Raw genomic sequence first — 15,612 nt, forward strand, 5'->3', positions numbered from 1 at the left:
GGATGAGAGGAGAAGAGGAGAGAACAAGAGGATGAGAGGAGAAGAGAACAAGAGGATGAGAGGAGAAGAGGAGAGGAGAGAACAAGAGTGTATGTATCACCATGCTACCACATTACTACCATGGTAGAGGTTATGGATCACCATGCTAGCACACTACTACCATGGTATTTATGGTATGGTATTTAAACTAGGGCAGGGTATCGCCACTGATTTCCCAAAACGATTCGATTCCGATTCACAAGGTCCCGAATAGATTCTATTTCCAATTTAATTAGATTCCGATTAACAAGGTCCCAAATCGATTAGATTTCCGATTAAATTCGATTCAATGCTATACAATTTTAATGGTTCAAGGAACCCTCTAACATGTTGCATTGTTAAAAATAGCAATGTTTTATTTAGTTTAAAAAAAAAATTATATAAAAAAAAAGGAATTTAGATCGATCTTGGGATTTTTTTAATCGATAATCGCTCATTCAAATGAAGATCGAAAAATGGTGTTGCATCCTTGAGCTCGATTTCACATCAGAAGAGCGTCAGAACATCCAAATTTGCTTCACATTGTGGAACTTCCCCACACATTCCCCCCCCCTGACCTCACATGACCTAGGAGCGGCGGAGAGTTGGGAAGCAAGGACAACGTGTTGGGACAGCTCCGCATGATTTTTTTTCCGTAGCTGCAGTTTGCGAAGATGCTCTCCGAATGCTCTCCGAAGGGCTCTGGGATAGAAATGTCCGTCTTGTACATATATATTCTCTGCTTCAAAGTGGTTATGCTTTGGCCCTCTTTCGAAGTGGTTTATGCTTAGAGTTTGGAATCAGGGCTGGTGGTCCATCGCCCTGCTATAAAGATAAACTCTAAGCATAACCCACTTCGAAAGAGGGCCAAAGCATAACCAGTTCGAAGCAGAGAATATATATGTACAAGGCGGAAGAGCCCTTCGGAGCTAAACCAATCAGAGAGGGTCTTCGCTGTACGCGGGCTAGCCAATCAGAGAGCGTCTTCGCAAACTACAGCTACGAAAGAAAATCACGCGACAGCTCCTAATGACAGCAGTTCAGTTGCACCCCCCCCCCCAAGATGTAGCTGACAGTTCGTCACAGAGATCTTTGTATATTTTTAATCTGTCTATTCTATTTTACTCTTTTATTTGTCTATTCTATTTTACTAACTATTTTATTGCACTGCACTATTGCATTATTTGACTCTGTCTACTCTATTTTACCAACTTATTTATTGCACTGCACTATTGCACTAATTTACTCTCTCTACTCTATTTAACCAACTCTTTTATTGCACTGCACTATTTTACTCTGTCTGTCTACTCTATTTTGCTCTTTTATTACTGTCTATTTTAAAATGGATCAAACCATAAACAAACCTTATTGTGATTATGTGGTTATGTGATTCATGATTATGTATATGTGTGCCTGCCTATAGGTGTTTATACATGTATAGCTTTGATTAGTCTCTGTACACTATTTTTTTCTTTTTTTTATAGATGCACGAATGCTAGAGAGTGAATGTACAGAATATGTTTTAAACTGTTTTTATATTAGCTTTAATATCGTTCTATTTTTCTGTTTCTTTTCTGGCTTAAACATCTAGCCCAGGGACTACAACTGAAAACTAGCAACCCTGCTAATGTTGGAATATTTACAGTTTCATTTAAAATGTATAAACTGTTGATTGATATGCACTGTCCCTGATCAAATAAACTGAGTAAACTAAACAAAGAGGCCTGTTGGGACGTTAGATCCTAATGACAGCAGTTACCGCCCCCCAACACGTGAGTCCAGGGACGTGCACAGGACTTTAGAGGGGCAGGTGCTCAAAGGCTGAAAAGGGCACTACACTTGTGTGTATATATTAAGCGAGCGAGCGTAGCGCGCAAGCGCGATTTTTAAGGGCCCTTTTCGGGCGGGAGGCCCCCTTTTTATGCTTTTTGGGGGGTTTTGGTGATCAAATATTGAATATTGAACTATAATAATCAGTGCATGAGCTCACTTATCCTTGAAAGACACTTTTATCACTGACTTAAAAGGCCCATACATCTCCATAAATGTTCAGGGGGGAGGGAATAAGTGCTTACCCTACAGACCCCAAGAAGTGCTGTATATTCTGTATTGTTTAATATAAATGCATTTTTTATTCCAATCCCGATTTGTATTTGAGATTCCCAAATCCCATCGGACTTGACTTCTTTGTGTCCCTCAATGAGTGTAATACCAGCATTCAACTGTATGCGCCACAGCGGTTTCTATCATCATCATCATCACCACCACCCACGCTATGCATAAAATATATAGGTCCGCGGAGAGGCATGCTGAGGAGGCTGTGCAAACTGCAATGGAATATGGGGCATCTCTCTCTCTCTTTACCTAATATTTTGATTCTATCCTGACATTTTTCAGTTGGAAGGGCAGTCTATATGCGTAACAGTAAAAAAAAAAAAAAAAAAAAAAATTCAAAAAGGGCACTTTTTTGATGAGGCTCAAAAAGGCAGGTGCTCAGGCACCCCTTGGCCTCTATGTGTGCACGTGCCTGTGTGAGTCAACACGTCAACGCGTCAACACGCCAACACGTCAATGCATCAACACGTCATCAACACGTCATCAACACGTCAGTCTCGCTGGGTGGGTCCACACACAGGATGTGTTCATGTGTAACACCTGAGCTCAGGGGCTTCCCCTGCCAGGTGTACTGAGCGTGACAGAACACAACGAAGAAGCTCCATCCAACACACAACACAGACATCAGGGGTATAACGATTATCAATACAGAATCAGAAATCTCTCTGTTTAAAAGGTGATATGTATTAGATTAGATTACATTTAGGGATGTCCCGATCCGATCACGTGATTTTCCGAAGATCGGCATCGGCAAAAATACAAATAAAAAAATCTGCAATTTCTTTCTTTTAACTTTTTTTTTTTTTATTCAACAAACATGACCATGTTCACGTCTTAAACTCATACTGAGGCCTTAGTTTTGGTTTTAAATTGCATATCATCATTCATTTATTTATTGTCACACAGAGCAGAAGAATTTTGCCAAAACAAACCAATAGTATCCAGCTGCAGAATGGCAAAATTCTTCTGCTCTGGTACGCTGTGAGCCTATATGCTACCTTGTCTCCGGTACGCTGTGAGCCTATATGCTACCTTGTCTCCGGTACGCTGTGAGCCTATATGCTACCTTGTCTCTGGTACGCTGTGAGCCTATATGCTACCTTGTCTCTGGTACGCTGTGGGCCTATATGCTACCTTGTCTCTGGTACGCTGTGAGCCTATATGCTACCTTGTCTCTGGTACGCTGTGAGCCTATATGCTACCTTGTCTCCGGTACGCTGTGAGCCTATATGCTACCTTGTCTCCGGTACGCTGTGAGCCTATATGCTACCTTGTCTCTGGTACGCTGTGAGCCTATATGCTACCTTGAAAGATGGCGCCGCTACGACCGGCTGCCTGTCTGTGCGCTCCGTCGAGACTGTGCATACTTTTGTTAATATTTATAGTTTTAAGAGTTTTGTCTGTACCAACAGTAGGTGCATTTAATGTGTATGGCCGTCAGTCACTTATAGACATTGGATTACGGGAAACTTACCGACTGGATTACTCTCTGGATCAGCTCTCTGAACCGCAACAATGGCCCGTTGAGATCTTGAGGACATCAGGACCGGATCTCGCCCCCAGGGACAAAGGACCCAGACGGCGAGGAAAGAGAGCTGGAGTCCGTAACAGGCTGAGAACCAGGCGGCACAGGACACCACTACCCAGTATATTGCTAGCCAATGTACAATCAATAGACAATAAACTAGACGACATCCGAGCAAGGATTCAATTCCAGAGAGACGTTAGGGACTGTAACGTTCTCTGCTTCATCGAGACGTGGCTGGCGCCAGAAGTCCCAGACCACGCCATCCAACCGGCCGATCATTTCTTCATTCACCGCAAGGATAGAACAGCAGAATCCGGTAAACAACGTGGAGGAGGTATTGCCTTCATGTTGAACAAAAATTGGAGTGACCCAACTAACGTGAAGGAATTATCCAACCACTGCTCCCCAGAACTGGAATATATAACCATCAAGTGTCGTCCTTTCTTCCTCCCGAGGGAGTTAACGGCGATCGTCCTGGTCGGAGTGTATATTCCACCGCAAGCCAGCAACAAGGTTGCGCTCTCCAGACTACACAACGAGGTAAATAGAATCCAAGAGGCGAATGTTAACGCCGCCATTTTAGTTCTGGGAGATTTCAATAGCGCCAATCTGAGAAAGGTATTACCTGACTTCTATCAGCATGTGACTTGCAACACCAGAGGCGGTAACATCCTAGATCACTGTTACACGCAATTTAAAGGTGGCTACAAGGCTCATTCTGATAGTGGCTTCGGTAAGTCAGATCACGCATAAATTTTTCTTTCACCAAAGTACAGACAGAGAATTAAAAGTACTCCCGTAGTCTCGCGAGAGGTGCAGAAATGGGATGTGACGTCAGAGGATACGATCCGGTCAGTGTTTCACAACACAGACTGGAATGTGTTCCGCGACATAGATAACATTAATGTCTACACGGAGACAGTGCTGGACTATGTTTGTACTAGGGTGAAAGAAACAATCCCCACTACCAAAATGAAAGTTTACCCAAATCAAAAACCCTGGGTAGACAAATCCGTCCGTGAAGCTCTGAGAGAGCGCACCAAAGCATACAACGACGGCCTAGAGGCAGGCAACATGAATGACCACAAGGTGGCGCGATACAACGTAAGGAGGACTGTGTCAGAGGCCAAACGACGCTACAGGGATAAAATTGAACTCCAGTTTGAACAAGCTGACTCTAGAGCTATGTGGCAGGGGCTCAAAACGATGACAGACTACAAAGGCGCCTCCCTCAAACTGAACAGTGACATCTCCTTAGCAAATGACCTCAATACCTTCTATGCGAGGTTTGATGCTGGTAATAACAACACCAGCTCACAAGCCTCGGCAATGGGGGGGGGGGGGTCGGCTGCTGATGGAGGCGCAGTGTTCAGGGTAACAGAGCATGAGGTGAGGCGGACCTTTAAAAAAGTGAATATCAGGAAGGCAGCAGGTCCAGACGGCATCCCCGGCCGCGTCCTAAAAGTCTGTGCCGACCAACTGGCCCCAGTATTCACTGACATATTTAACCTGTCCTTAGAACAGGCTGTCATCCCCACCTGCCTGAAGAAGTCCACTATTATCCCTGTACCCAAAAAATCCAAGCCTGCTTGCCTCAACGACTACCGCCCTGTAGCTCTCACCTCCATAGCCATGAAGTGCTTCGAGAAGCTAGTAAAGGGCTACATCTGCTCCTCCCTCCCCATCAACATGGACCCCCTGCAATTTGCATACCGCCCCAACAGGTCCACGGAGGACGCCATATCCCATGTGCTGCACACAGCAGCATCACACCTGGACAAGAGGCAGGGGAACTATGTGAGAATGCTATTCATCGACTACAGCTCGGCATTCAATACCATAGTCCCCTCCATACTCATAGCCAAGCTCAGGGACCTGGGCTTGGGCTATGACCTCTGCCAGTGGGTCTTGGACTTCCTGACTGGCAGACCCCAGGTGGTGAGAGCAGGCAACTGCACCTCCTCATCCATCACCCTCAACATAGGGGCCCCCCAGGGCTGTGTTCTGAGTCCCCTCCTCTACTCCCTGTACACACACGACTGTGTGGCTCAGCGGAGTAGCAATACAATCGTCAAATTTGCTGACGACACAGTGGTGGTGGGCCTGATCTCTGCCAACGACGAGAGGGCCTACCTGGAAGAGGTCAAGGTCCTGGCGGGATGGTGCCAGGAAAACAGCCTCTCCCTGAACGTCAGCAAAACAAAGGAGATGATTGTGGACTTCAGGAGGTCGGGGGTCAAGGACTACAGCCCCCTCAGCATCGACGGGGCACCGGTTGAGAGAGTCAACAGCTTTAAGTACCTCGGAGCCTACATATCCGAGGACTTGACATGGACCACACACATTAACAGTGTTGTGAAGAAGGCACGACAACGCCTCTACTTCCTCAGGCGCCTAAGGAAGTTCCAAGTCAGCCAGAAGATCCTTAAGAACTTCTACTCATGTACAATAGAGAGCATCTTGACCGGCAACATCACCTCCTGGTTTGGGAATAGCACTGCACAAGACCAAAGCAGACTACAAAGAGTGACACGTTCAGCCGAACGCACAATTGGAGGGGGGCTCCCCACCCTCCAGAACATTTACTACAAGCGTTGCAAGGGCAAGGCTAAGAGAATCATTAAAGACTCCAGTCACCCGAACAACTGCCTCTTTGAACTGCTGCGGTCAGGCAAGCGATACAGGAGTCTCAAGGCGAGCACAGAAAGACTCAGAAGAAGCTTCTATCCCCAGGCCATCAGGCTGCTAAACGAACAATGAATGAACACTACACAACAACAACCACCAAACGCACATAGCACACACATCCACACGCACACACTCACTTTAAACAAACACACTGTAGCACCCACTCCACACACTTATAGCACACACCCACTTTAAACAAACACACTGTAGCACCCACTCCCCACACTTTATATTTATGGATGAAGGATTGCACTACAACTCGTACACCTTACTGTAAATTGTACCTAAAATTGTACCTCATCCCATTTCTGCTTTGCACTAGATAGTACTGTACATTAGTACACTGCATAGTATTGTGTATTGTATATTATATGGTAACTCAGAACATTGTACATATGTCTATACCGAACACTGTGACCTCATTTTCTTCTTCTAAATTCATGCTATATTATGTTATTATGTTATTTGATACTATCTTGTCTAGCACAGTCTCTGGAGCGTAACAGTAAGAAGCATTTTGTATGAAAGTATTCTGTACTTCTGTATGACAACTATTAAAGAACTTGAACTTGAACTTGAACTTGTCTCTGGTATGCTGTGAACCTGTATGCTACCTTGTCTCTGGTACGCTGTGAGCCTATATGCTACCTTGTCTCTGGTACGCTGTGAGCCTATATGCTACCTTGTCTCTGGTACGCTGTGAGCCTATATGCTACCTTGTCTCTGGTACGCTGTGAGCCTATATGCTACCTTGTCTCTGGTATGCTGTGAACCTGTATGCTACCTTGTCTCTGGTAGGCTGTGAGCCTGTATGCTACCTTGTCTCCGGTACGCTGTGAGCCTGTATGCTACCTTGTCTCTGGTACGCTGTGGGCCTATATGCTACCTTGTCTCTGGTACGCTGTGAGCCTATATGCTACCTTGTCTCTGGTATGCTGTGAACCTGTATGCTACCTTGTCTCTGGTAGGCTGTGAGCCTGTATGCTACCTTGTCTCTGGTACGCTGTGGGCCTATATGCTACCTTGTCTCTGGTAGGCTGTGAGCCTGTATGCTACCTTGTCTCTGGTACGCTGTGAGCCTGTATGCTACCTTGTCTCTGGTACGCTGTGAGCCTATATGCTACCTTGTCTCTGGTACGCTGTGAGCCTGTATGCTACCTTGTCTCCGGTACGCTGTGAGCCTATATGCTACCTTGTCTCTGGTACGCTGTGAGCCTATATGCTACCTTGTCTCCGGTACGCTGTGAGCCTATATGCTACCTTGTCTCTGGTACGCTGTGAGCCTATATGCTACCTTGTCTCTGGTATGCTGTGAACCTGTATGCTACCTTGTCTCTGGTACGCTGTGAGCCTATATGCTACCTTGTCTCTGGTACGCTGTGAGCCTATATGCTACCTTGTCTCTGGTACGCTGTGAGCCTATATGCTACCTTGTCTCTGGTACGCTGTGAGCCTATATGCTACCTTGTCTCTGGTATGCTGTGAACCTGTATGCTACCTTGTCTCTGGTAGGCTGTGAGCCTGTATGCTACCTTGTCTCCGGTACGCTGTGAGCCTGTATGCTACCTTGTCTCTGGTACGCTGTGGGCCTATATGCTACCTTGTCTCTGGTACGCTGTGAGCCTATATGCTACCTTGTCTCTGGTACGCTGTGAGCCTGTATGCTACCTTGACTCCAGTACGCTGTGAGCCTATATTCTACCTTGTCTCTGGTATGCTGTGAACCTGTATGCTACCTTGTCTCTGGTAGGCTGTGAGCCTGTATGCTACCTTGTCTCTGGTACGCTGTGGGCCTATATGCTACCTTGTCTCTGGTAGGCTGTGAGCCTGTATGCTACCTTGTCTCTGGTACGCTGTGAGCCTGTATGCTACCTTGTCTCTGGTACGCTGTGAGCCTATATGCTACCTTGTCTCTGGTACGCTGTGAGCCTGTATGCTACCTTGTCTCCGGTACGCTGTGAGCCTATATGCTACCTTGTCTCTGGTACGCTGTGGGCCTATATGCTACCTTGTCTCTGGTACGCTGTGAGCCTATATGCTACCTTGTCTCTGGTACGCTGTGAGCCTATATGCTACCTTGTCTCTGGTACGCTGTGAGCCTATATGCTACCTTGTCTCTGGTACGCTGTGAGCCTATATGCTACCTTGTCTCTGGTACGCTGTGAGCCTATATGCTACCTTGTCTCTGGTACACTGTGAGCCTATATGCTACCTTGTCTCTGGTACACTGTGAGCCTATATGCTACCTTGTCTCCGGTACACTGTGAGCCTATATGCTACCTTGTCTCTGGTACACTGTGAGCCTATATGCTACCTTGTCTCCGGTATGCTGTGGGCCTATATGCGCCTCCACATAGTCATGGGTTTGGCAGAGACAGATAGAGTCATCAGAGCCAGCGGTAACCACGGCAACAGGTTGTTGTTATGTCTACAGCTGACCACCAGACGTTGACTACACATGCTGCCGATGAGTCATATGGAAATGTTTTCCGCATTATAGTCCCGCGTTATGAAGTCAGCTGTGGTTTGGACCCCTTGGCCCTATTTATTACTGACCAACGGTGTTGTCGATCGTCAGAATCCCCTCCTCATCTCCTTCTCCAATGGAAGTCGACCAAACCACCCTCTAGAGTCTATAGCACCCAATGGCTGAGAGAAGTGATGTCCTTTGTAAAATTAGAAAGAATCAGATATTCCACCAGAGGTAATATAAGTACATTCCAAAAAAGAAATGGGACCCACTCCTGACATACTTTAACTCCATCTAATCCCACCCCACCGAAGGATCGAGCCCCCCCCCCCCCCCACCTCTCTCTCCCTCCCTCTCTTCTTCTACCTCTCCTTTTCTGCTTCCTTTTCTCCTCTTCAGTTTTCTGTATTTTATTTTATTTAATGTACAATTATTATTTCAATGTTTGTTTTATTTGTATGTGGGGAAAATGTTTTAAACTTTTGGGGGGCACGGGTTGTCCCTAGTTGTTACAGTGTGAACTGAATGTTTATATGCCTGACTCCCAATAAAAATATTAATGAAAAAAAAAGAATCCCCTCCTCAGAACAATCTGTTCCTTCATGCTAGCTCCGGCTAATAAGCTACAAACCAATGCAGAGTCAATGGGGCCGAGCTTTCCGCCTGTACAATCTGACTGTGAAGCTCACTGAAATCTACTTTGTGTGCACTGTGGAGTAAGTTTCCGTTAGCTTCAGTCCACTTGTACCGACATGAGCTTGGCCCCATTGACTTTGCATTGGTTTGTGGCTAACCAGCCGGAGCTAGCATGAGGAACAGCATGGATTGTGCGTCCCCGACGCATAGATTGTGCGTCTATGTGTGTCCCCGACCGCCAAGAACCTTGGTGTCGTCCTCGACGACCAGTTGAACTTCTCCGCTTACATCAAAGCGACAACCAGAACCTGCTGATTCCTCCTGAGCAACGTCAGAGGAATCCGTCCCTTCCTGACAAAAGAAGCCACCCAACTCCTCATCCAATCAACAGTCATTTCCCGCCTCGACTACTGCAACGCACTGCTTGCTGGCCTTCCGACCACTGCCACCAACTCATTCAAAACGCAGCGGCCCGCCTGATCTCAAACCTACCGAAGTCAGCCCATGTCACCCCACTTCTCAGGGACCTGCACTGGCTCCCAATTGCCGCACGAATCCGCTTCAAGGCCCTCGACCTGGCATATCGTGCGGCGAAGGGAACGGCTCCAGCCTACCTCCGTTCAATGGTCTCTAACTAACCACCCTCAAGACCCCTACGCTCTGCATCTTTTTTTTATTTATTTTTTTCCCCTTCTTTTTCCTCAGTTTTTCTCCCATCCCAATGTTAGTCGTTATGCCAATTCCCAATCCCCTTCCTGGTCGTTGCGCACCTCCCCCCTACAGTCGATCTGGGAGAGTGGAGGCTATCACATGCTTCCTCCGACACATGTGTAGCCAATCAACCGCTTCTTTTCACCTGGCAGCGCGGACTCTCACTGAGAGGGTGTAACGTGTGGAAGGATCACACTACCCCCCTTAGATCCTTTCCTCGCTGAGCAGGCGGCCCGACTGAACTGTAGGAGTCGCTGTTTACAATGACCAGGACCCACCCACCGGCTTTCCCAACCTCTAACACTGCCAATTGTGTTAGTATGACGGCCGGCCAAGCCGGAAGCAACGCAGAGAGCTGGGCTCGATACCTGTATCTCCTGCGTTGGTAGCGAGCGCCTTGCCCACTGCGCCACCCGGCCGCCCTACGCACTGCATCTTCTAACTACACACCCTCAAGACCCCTACGCTCTGCATCTTCTGGCAGCCTCAGACCTACTCCTATCCGAGCTCAGTCCTTGCCCCACAATAGTGGAACGAACTTCCCACCACAGTTAGGACATCCGAAACCCGTCCAATCTTTCGCCGTCGACTAAAGACGCACTTCTTCAATCATTATCTGAAATCAAATAAAAAAAATTAACTATAACCCTAACTAACCTTACTGTCATGCACTTGTCATACTAACCAACACTGTAGCACTCAACACTTTGATGAACATTGTTACTCAGCTAATAGAGTTGTACCCTTCCTGCTGTCTTGTCGTACAGAACTTTTTTTTTTGTATCCACTTTTTCTCCTTGTTTTTCAATTTTTCTCCCATCCCAATTTCGTGTTTCCAATTCTCCCCTCCCCTGTCTTGAACATTGCTCGCATATGCCCCCCACTGGTTGGTTGTAGGGAGGATAGAAGCCTTGCATCACGTGTGCCCTTCGGTACACGAGGAGGCAGCCTGTCACATCTTTTCACCTGCCAGCGCGGACTCTCATTGGCGAGGTGTAACGTGTGGGAGGCTCACACTACCCCCGCCATTTCCTGCCTCTGCTGTGCAGGCGTCCCCCAACCGACCTGTAGGAGTCGCTGTCCACAACGTCCAGATTACCACCCATCGACTTCCACCGCTAACTCTGCCAATTGAGTTAGTATGACGACTGGCCCAAGCCGGAGGAAACGCCGACAGCCGGATTCGAACCCGGTGTATCTTGCGTTGGTGACGAGCGCAATGTCCGCTGCGCCACCCAGCCGCCCTTTGTCGTACAGTCGCTTGTAAGTCGCTTTGGATAAAAGCGTCAGCTAAATGATTAAATGTAAATGTAAAATGTAAATGTGCTGAGAAAGGACTGATCAACAGCGTCATTCGAAACAGCGCTAGGGGCCCAAAAATCACAACTAGATAAGATAAGATATTCCATTATTGATCTCCTTGGGGAAATTCGGGCATCATAGCAGCATGAGGGAGGGGGGGGGGGGTATGGGCAGGGTAATAGTAGAAAGACATAAATATAGGCAATACAATTAGATCTGAATATAAAAATATGAGAAAGCTATTTGGAGGTTTGGTTATACAGGAGACTAAGACAACGTGTCTCCTCCCCCTCAAGGTAGGCTACACTGATTACATCATTACAAGGGCTTTCAGGATGATGCAGGTGTGTGTGTTTGCCCTTTGCAATGGGCCGGCATTAAAGGATTTAGGCCTTTGGACTCGAAGCTACAGTCTTCAACAGACAAGAAATAAAACAAGAGCTCAACAGCAGCCTGATAACAATCGTATTACACCGCAATAAAGCAACTGGAGCGGATGAAACCATAGAACTAGCCAACACGTACTTCCTGTAAAATAAGTGTTAACAGATGAGCACAAATACATAAATAAAGTGCATATTTATAAAGAGCAAACCATTTTAAAGATAAATTTTTTAGCGTTTATCGCTTTTTCATGGTCAGACATGACCGACAGATGAGGAGAGGATGAACGGGAGAAGAGGCGGGGAAGACATGCAACAAATGGAGGTCACCGGGAGTGGGAAGCGAACCCGGGACGGCCGCTTCGCGACGCAGCGCGATACATGGTGTGGTACTAGAGCGCCCCAGAGCAAACCATTTTAGGTTTATGTTTAGGTTTATGTGATATGATATGTCCCCCATAGGATGTATATTCCATAACATAGGCTACTATAGTGTAGCCTATAGTTTCCAGTGCTGTTAGGTATACCCGAGCTTGAAAAGTTGCCAACAGCAGATCTGTTGATAAAATACAGGCTATAAGGCTGGTCTATGTTAACATACAGGATATAAGGCTGGTCTATGTTAACATACAGGCTATAAGGCTGGTCTATGTTAACATACAGGCTATAAGGCTGGTCTATGTTAACATACAGGCTATAAGACTGGTCTATGTTAACATACAGGCTATATAAGGCTGGTCTATGTTAACATACAGGCTATAAGGCTGGTCTATGTTAACATACAGGCTATATAAGGCTGGTCTATGTTAACATACAGGCTATAAGGCTGGTCTATGTTAACATACAGGCTATATAAGGCTGGTCTATGTTAACATACAGGCTATAAGGCTGGTCTATGTTAACATACAGGATATAAGGCTGGTCTATGTTAACATACATGATATAAGGCTGGTCTATGTTAACATATGGCTCAAACAAAGGACTAAACACGTTTCGCAATTATGCCACATCAATGTGGAACGCCCTACCCAAAGCTGTAAAGGAATGTGAATCACTACCCACTTTCAAAAACACTCTCAAAAAACACCTAAGGGAGACTGCAACTCGAAACTGGCCCCTGTAAATGTCCTAACACAACCCCCTCCAATGTACAGTAAATGACCAAGTATGGTCTTGTCAATAATCCAATGTACAGTGTTGTTTGTACAGTTGTACAGTGTCCCACCCCCACCCCTCACCCCCCCCCCCCCCCACTCCTACCCAACCCCCCCCCCCCCTCCTACCCACCCCCCCCCCCCCCCCCCCCCCACCCACCCAACCACCTCCAATGTACAGTCCCCCCCCACCCCCACCTACCCAATCCAATGTACAGTTTCTACGCCTAATGTATATACTCTTTTCTTTCTGGACTCTTTTTGTATCACAAACAGTACTGTAATTGCAAATCTGGTATGTCATAAATGTATAGATGTAGCAGTACTGTCTATCTGTATGTCATGTATGTCATATATGTCCTGATGAATTGAAAATGGGGGACCCTGATGTAAACAAGACGAAAGTCTTTCTCTGGTCTGCATCCCCTTAACAATTGTATGTATTGAGCTGTACTGTACCCATTCTGCAATCTGTTAATAAAGTTTTCATTCATTCATTCATTCATACAGGCTATAAGGCTGGTCTATGTTAACATACACGCTCAGTTGGGTAAACAGTCGCGCTCTTTACATACCGAGGATGACACAAGTGATGTCAATTAGGATGAGGGGGACTCCTCCCGTTTCAAACATGGTGTATCTTCTTCGGCGCGCCGTCGCCTTTGAAAATAGTCCCGAATGGTGATGATGATGATGATGATGGCGGGCCGCTCGGTGTCTTTCTGCGAGAAGAAGAGCAGGTAGAAGAACGTGCCTCGCTATTCGCAACAACAACAACAAAAGGTCAAAACAAGAACTCTGTCATTACAAGTTGTAACCTATAATAAAACGAACAAAAAAACACTAGCGACTATACGGCTCTACTACACACTAGTAAAAAGACAGTGCGATCCTCTCTCACCCTTTTAAATGATCACACAAAGCCAACTTCATAGCGAGTGGACTCCCCTCTCAGCTCATGATGATTTATGGTCGTCAATTATACAAACAAACAGACGCGCCTGGACTGTGATTCCTCCTCCTGGGAGAGGATCTGCTGGTATCAGGGTGGGGGGGGGGGGGGGGGGCACCTATCCTGTGGTTGGAGCGTCACTGACAGCAGAGGTGGCCCCATGTCCAGCCCAGACGCCCCACCCTCTCTCTCTCTCTCTCTCTCTCTCTCTCTCTCTCTCTCTCTCTCTCTCTCTCTCTCTCTCTCTCTCTCTCTCTTCTCTCTCTCTCTCTCTCTCTCTCTCTCTCTCTCGTCTTTAACCGTCTGTGTGTCGTCGCAGTGAAAGGGTTAACTGTTTGGTAGTGCGGCGGTGAAAGGGTTAATATAATAACCCGGGGGGGGGGGCAAAAGAGGAGGAGGAGGAGGAGGTGGTAGTTGACGAGGTTACGTCAGCGGTTCTATAAATAGACAACTTCAACGGGATTGTGCGTGGTGGTAAAAACGTGTTCAGTTCTTCAACTGCCTTACACACTGATGAATTGAAAATGGGGGACCCTGATGTATGAATGAATGAATGAATGAAAACGTTATTTAACAGATTGCAGAATGGGTACAATACAGTACGGCTCAATACATACAATTGTTAAGGGGATGCAGACCTGAGAAAGACGTTTGTCTTGTTTCCATCAGGGTCCCCCATTTTCAATTCATATAGACATTTATGACATACACAACATACATGACATTTGTGGCATAGGGACATTATAGGTATTTAGTACTGATACATTTGTGACATAAACGGTATTCAAATATACAGTACTGTTACCCCTAGATCCTGACAGAGTATATACATATGATGGGGAGGGGACTGTACATTAGGAGGGGGTGGGTGGGTGGGAGAGAAATATACATACGGCGGGGAGGGAATATATACATGCGGTGGGGAGGAGACTGTCTATTAGGAGGTGGTGGGGGTTTTGGGCATTTACGGTGGCCAGTTTAGAATTGCAGCCTCCCGTAGGTGCTCTTTAAGAGCGGTTTTGAATGTGGGCAGGGATTCACATTCCTTTACAGCTTTGGGTAGGGCGTTCCACATTGTTGTGGCATAATTGCGAAACGTGTTTAGTCCCTTGTTTGAGCCGAATGTAAACAAGACGAAAGTCTTTCTCTGGTCTGCATCCCCTTAACAATTGTGTGTATTGAGCTGTACTGTATACCCATTCTGCAATCTGTTAATAAAGTTTTCAATCAATCAATTCAATCAATCAATCAACACTGCAATCATATAGTCATCATCGTATTTTGTGACTGTAGGGGACTGTAGGGAACTTCAGGGTAAAAGTCTGACCCACTTCCAGTGATGAAGCTAAGCTACGCTAACGGTGCGGGCGTTCCCTAAGCCTAATGCATGCAGATAGACAAAAAAGGTATGTATCTTCTTGTCTAACTCCAGGGAAGATGTTAAATAAGCTAATTTCCCAAAATGTTGGAGTTTTCCTTTAACCTTCCTCAAACTATAGACTACCCATATAACTCTGTATGATAGCATGCACAATAGTGCTGTATATACCGTATAGATTTATATTGACCGTATATGTATATATATCCATATATGTCTGAATATACCTGCATATAACGGTTATAACCCATATATAACTCTGTATGATAGCATGTAC

At 46.2% G+C, this 15,612-nt stretch overlaps 1 protein-coding gene across 3 annotated transcripts in view; it reads right to left on the bottom strand.

Moving 5' to 3' along the window:
- The window catches only part of LOC311235865 (phospholipid phosphatase 1-like), a 52,975-nt gene extending 38,934 nt beyond the window's left edge, over positions 1–14,041 (bottom strand). The window contains exons 1-2 of one of the 3 annotated variants that reach the window (XM_084323376.1): positions 13,907–14,012; positions 13,581–13,763 (exon numbers count right to left, since the gene is read on the bottom strand). In XM_084323376.1, the coding sequence (XP_084179502.1) occupies positions 13,581–13,638 (58 nt within the window). In that variant the 5' untranslated portion in view covers positions 13,639–13,763; positions 13,907–14,012. Of the gene's footprint in view, positions 1–13,580 lie in introns of all 3 variants that reach the window. The other 2 variants (XM_084323375.1, XM_084323374.1) reach the window with 2 other exon arrangements.
- Positions 14,042–15,612: the final 1,571 nt, after the last annotated feature.

The sequence above is a fragment of the Notolepis coatsorum genome, assembly GCF_963971535.1.
Source record: "Notolepis coatsorum genome assembly, chromosome: 10".
NCBI lineage: Eukaryota > Metazoa > Chordata > Actinopteri > Aulopiformes > Paralepididae > Notolepis > Notolepis coatsorum.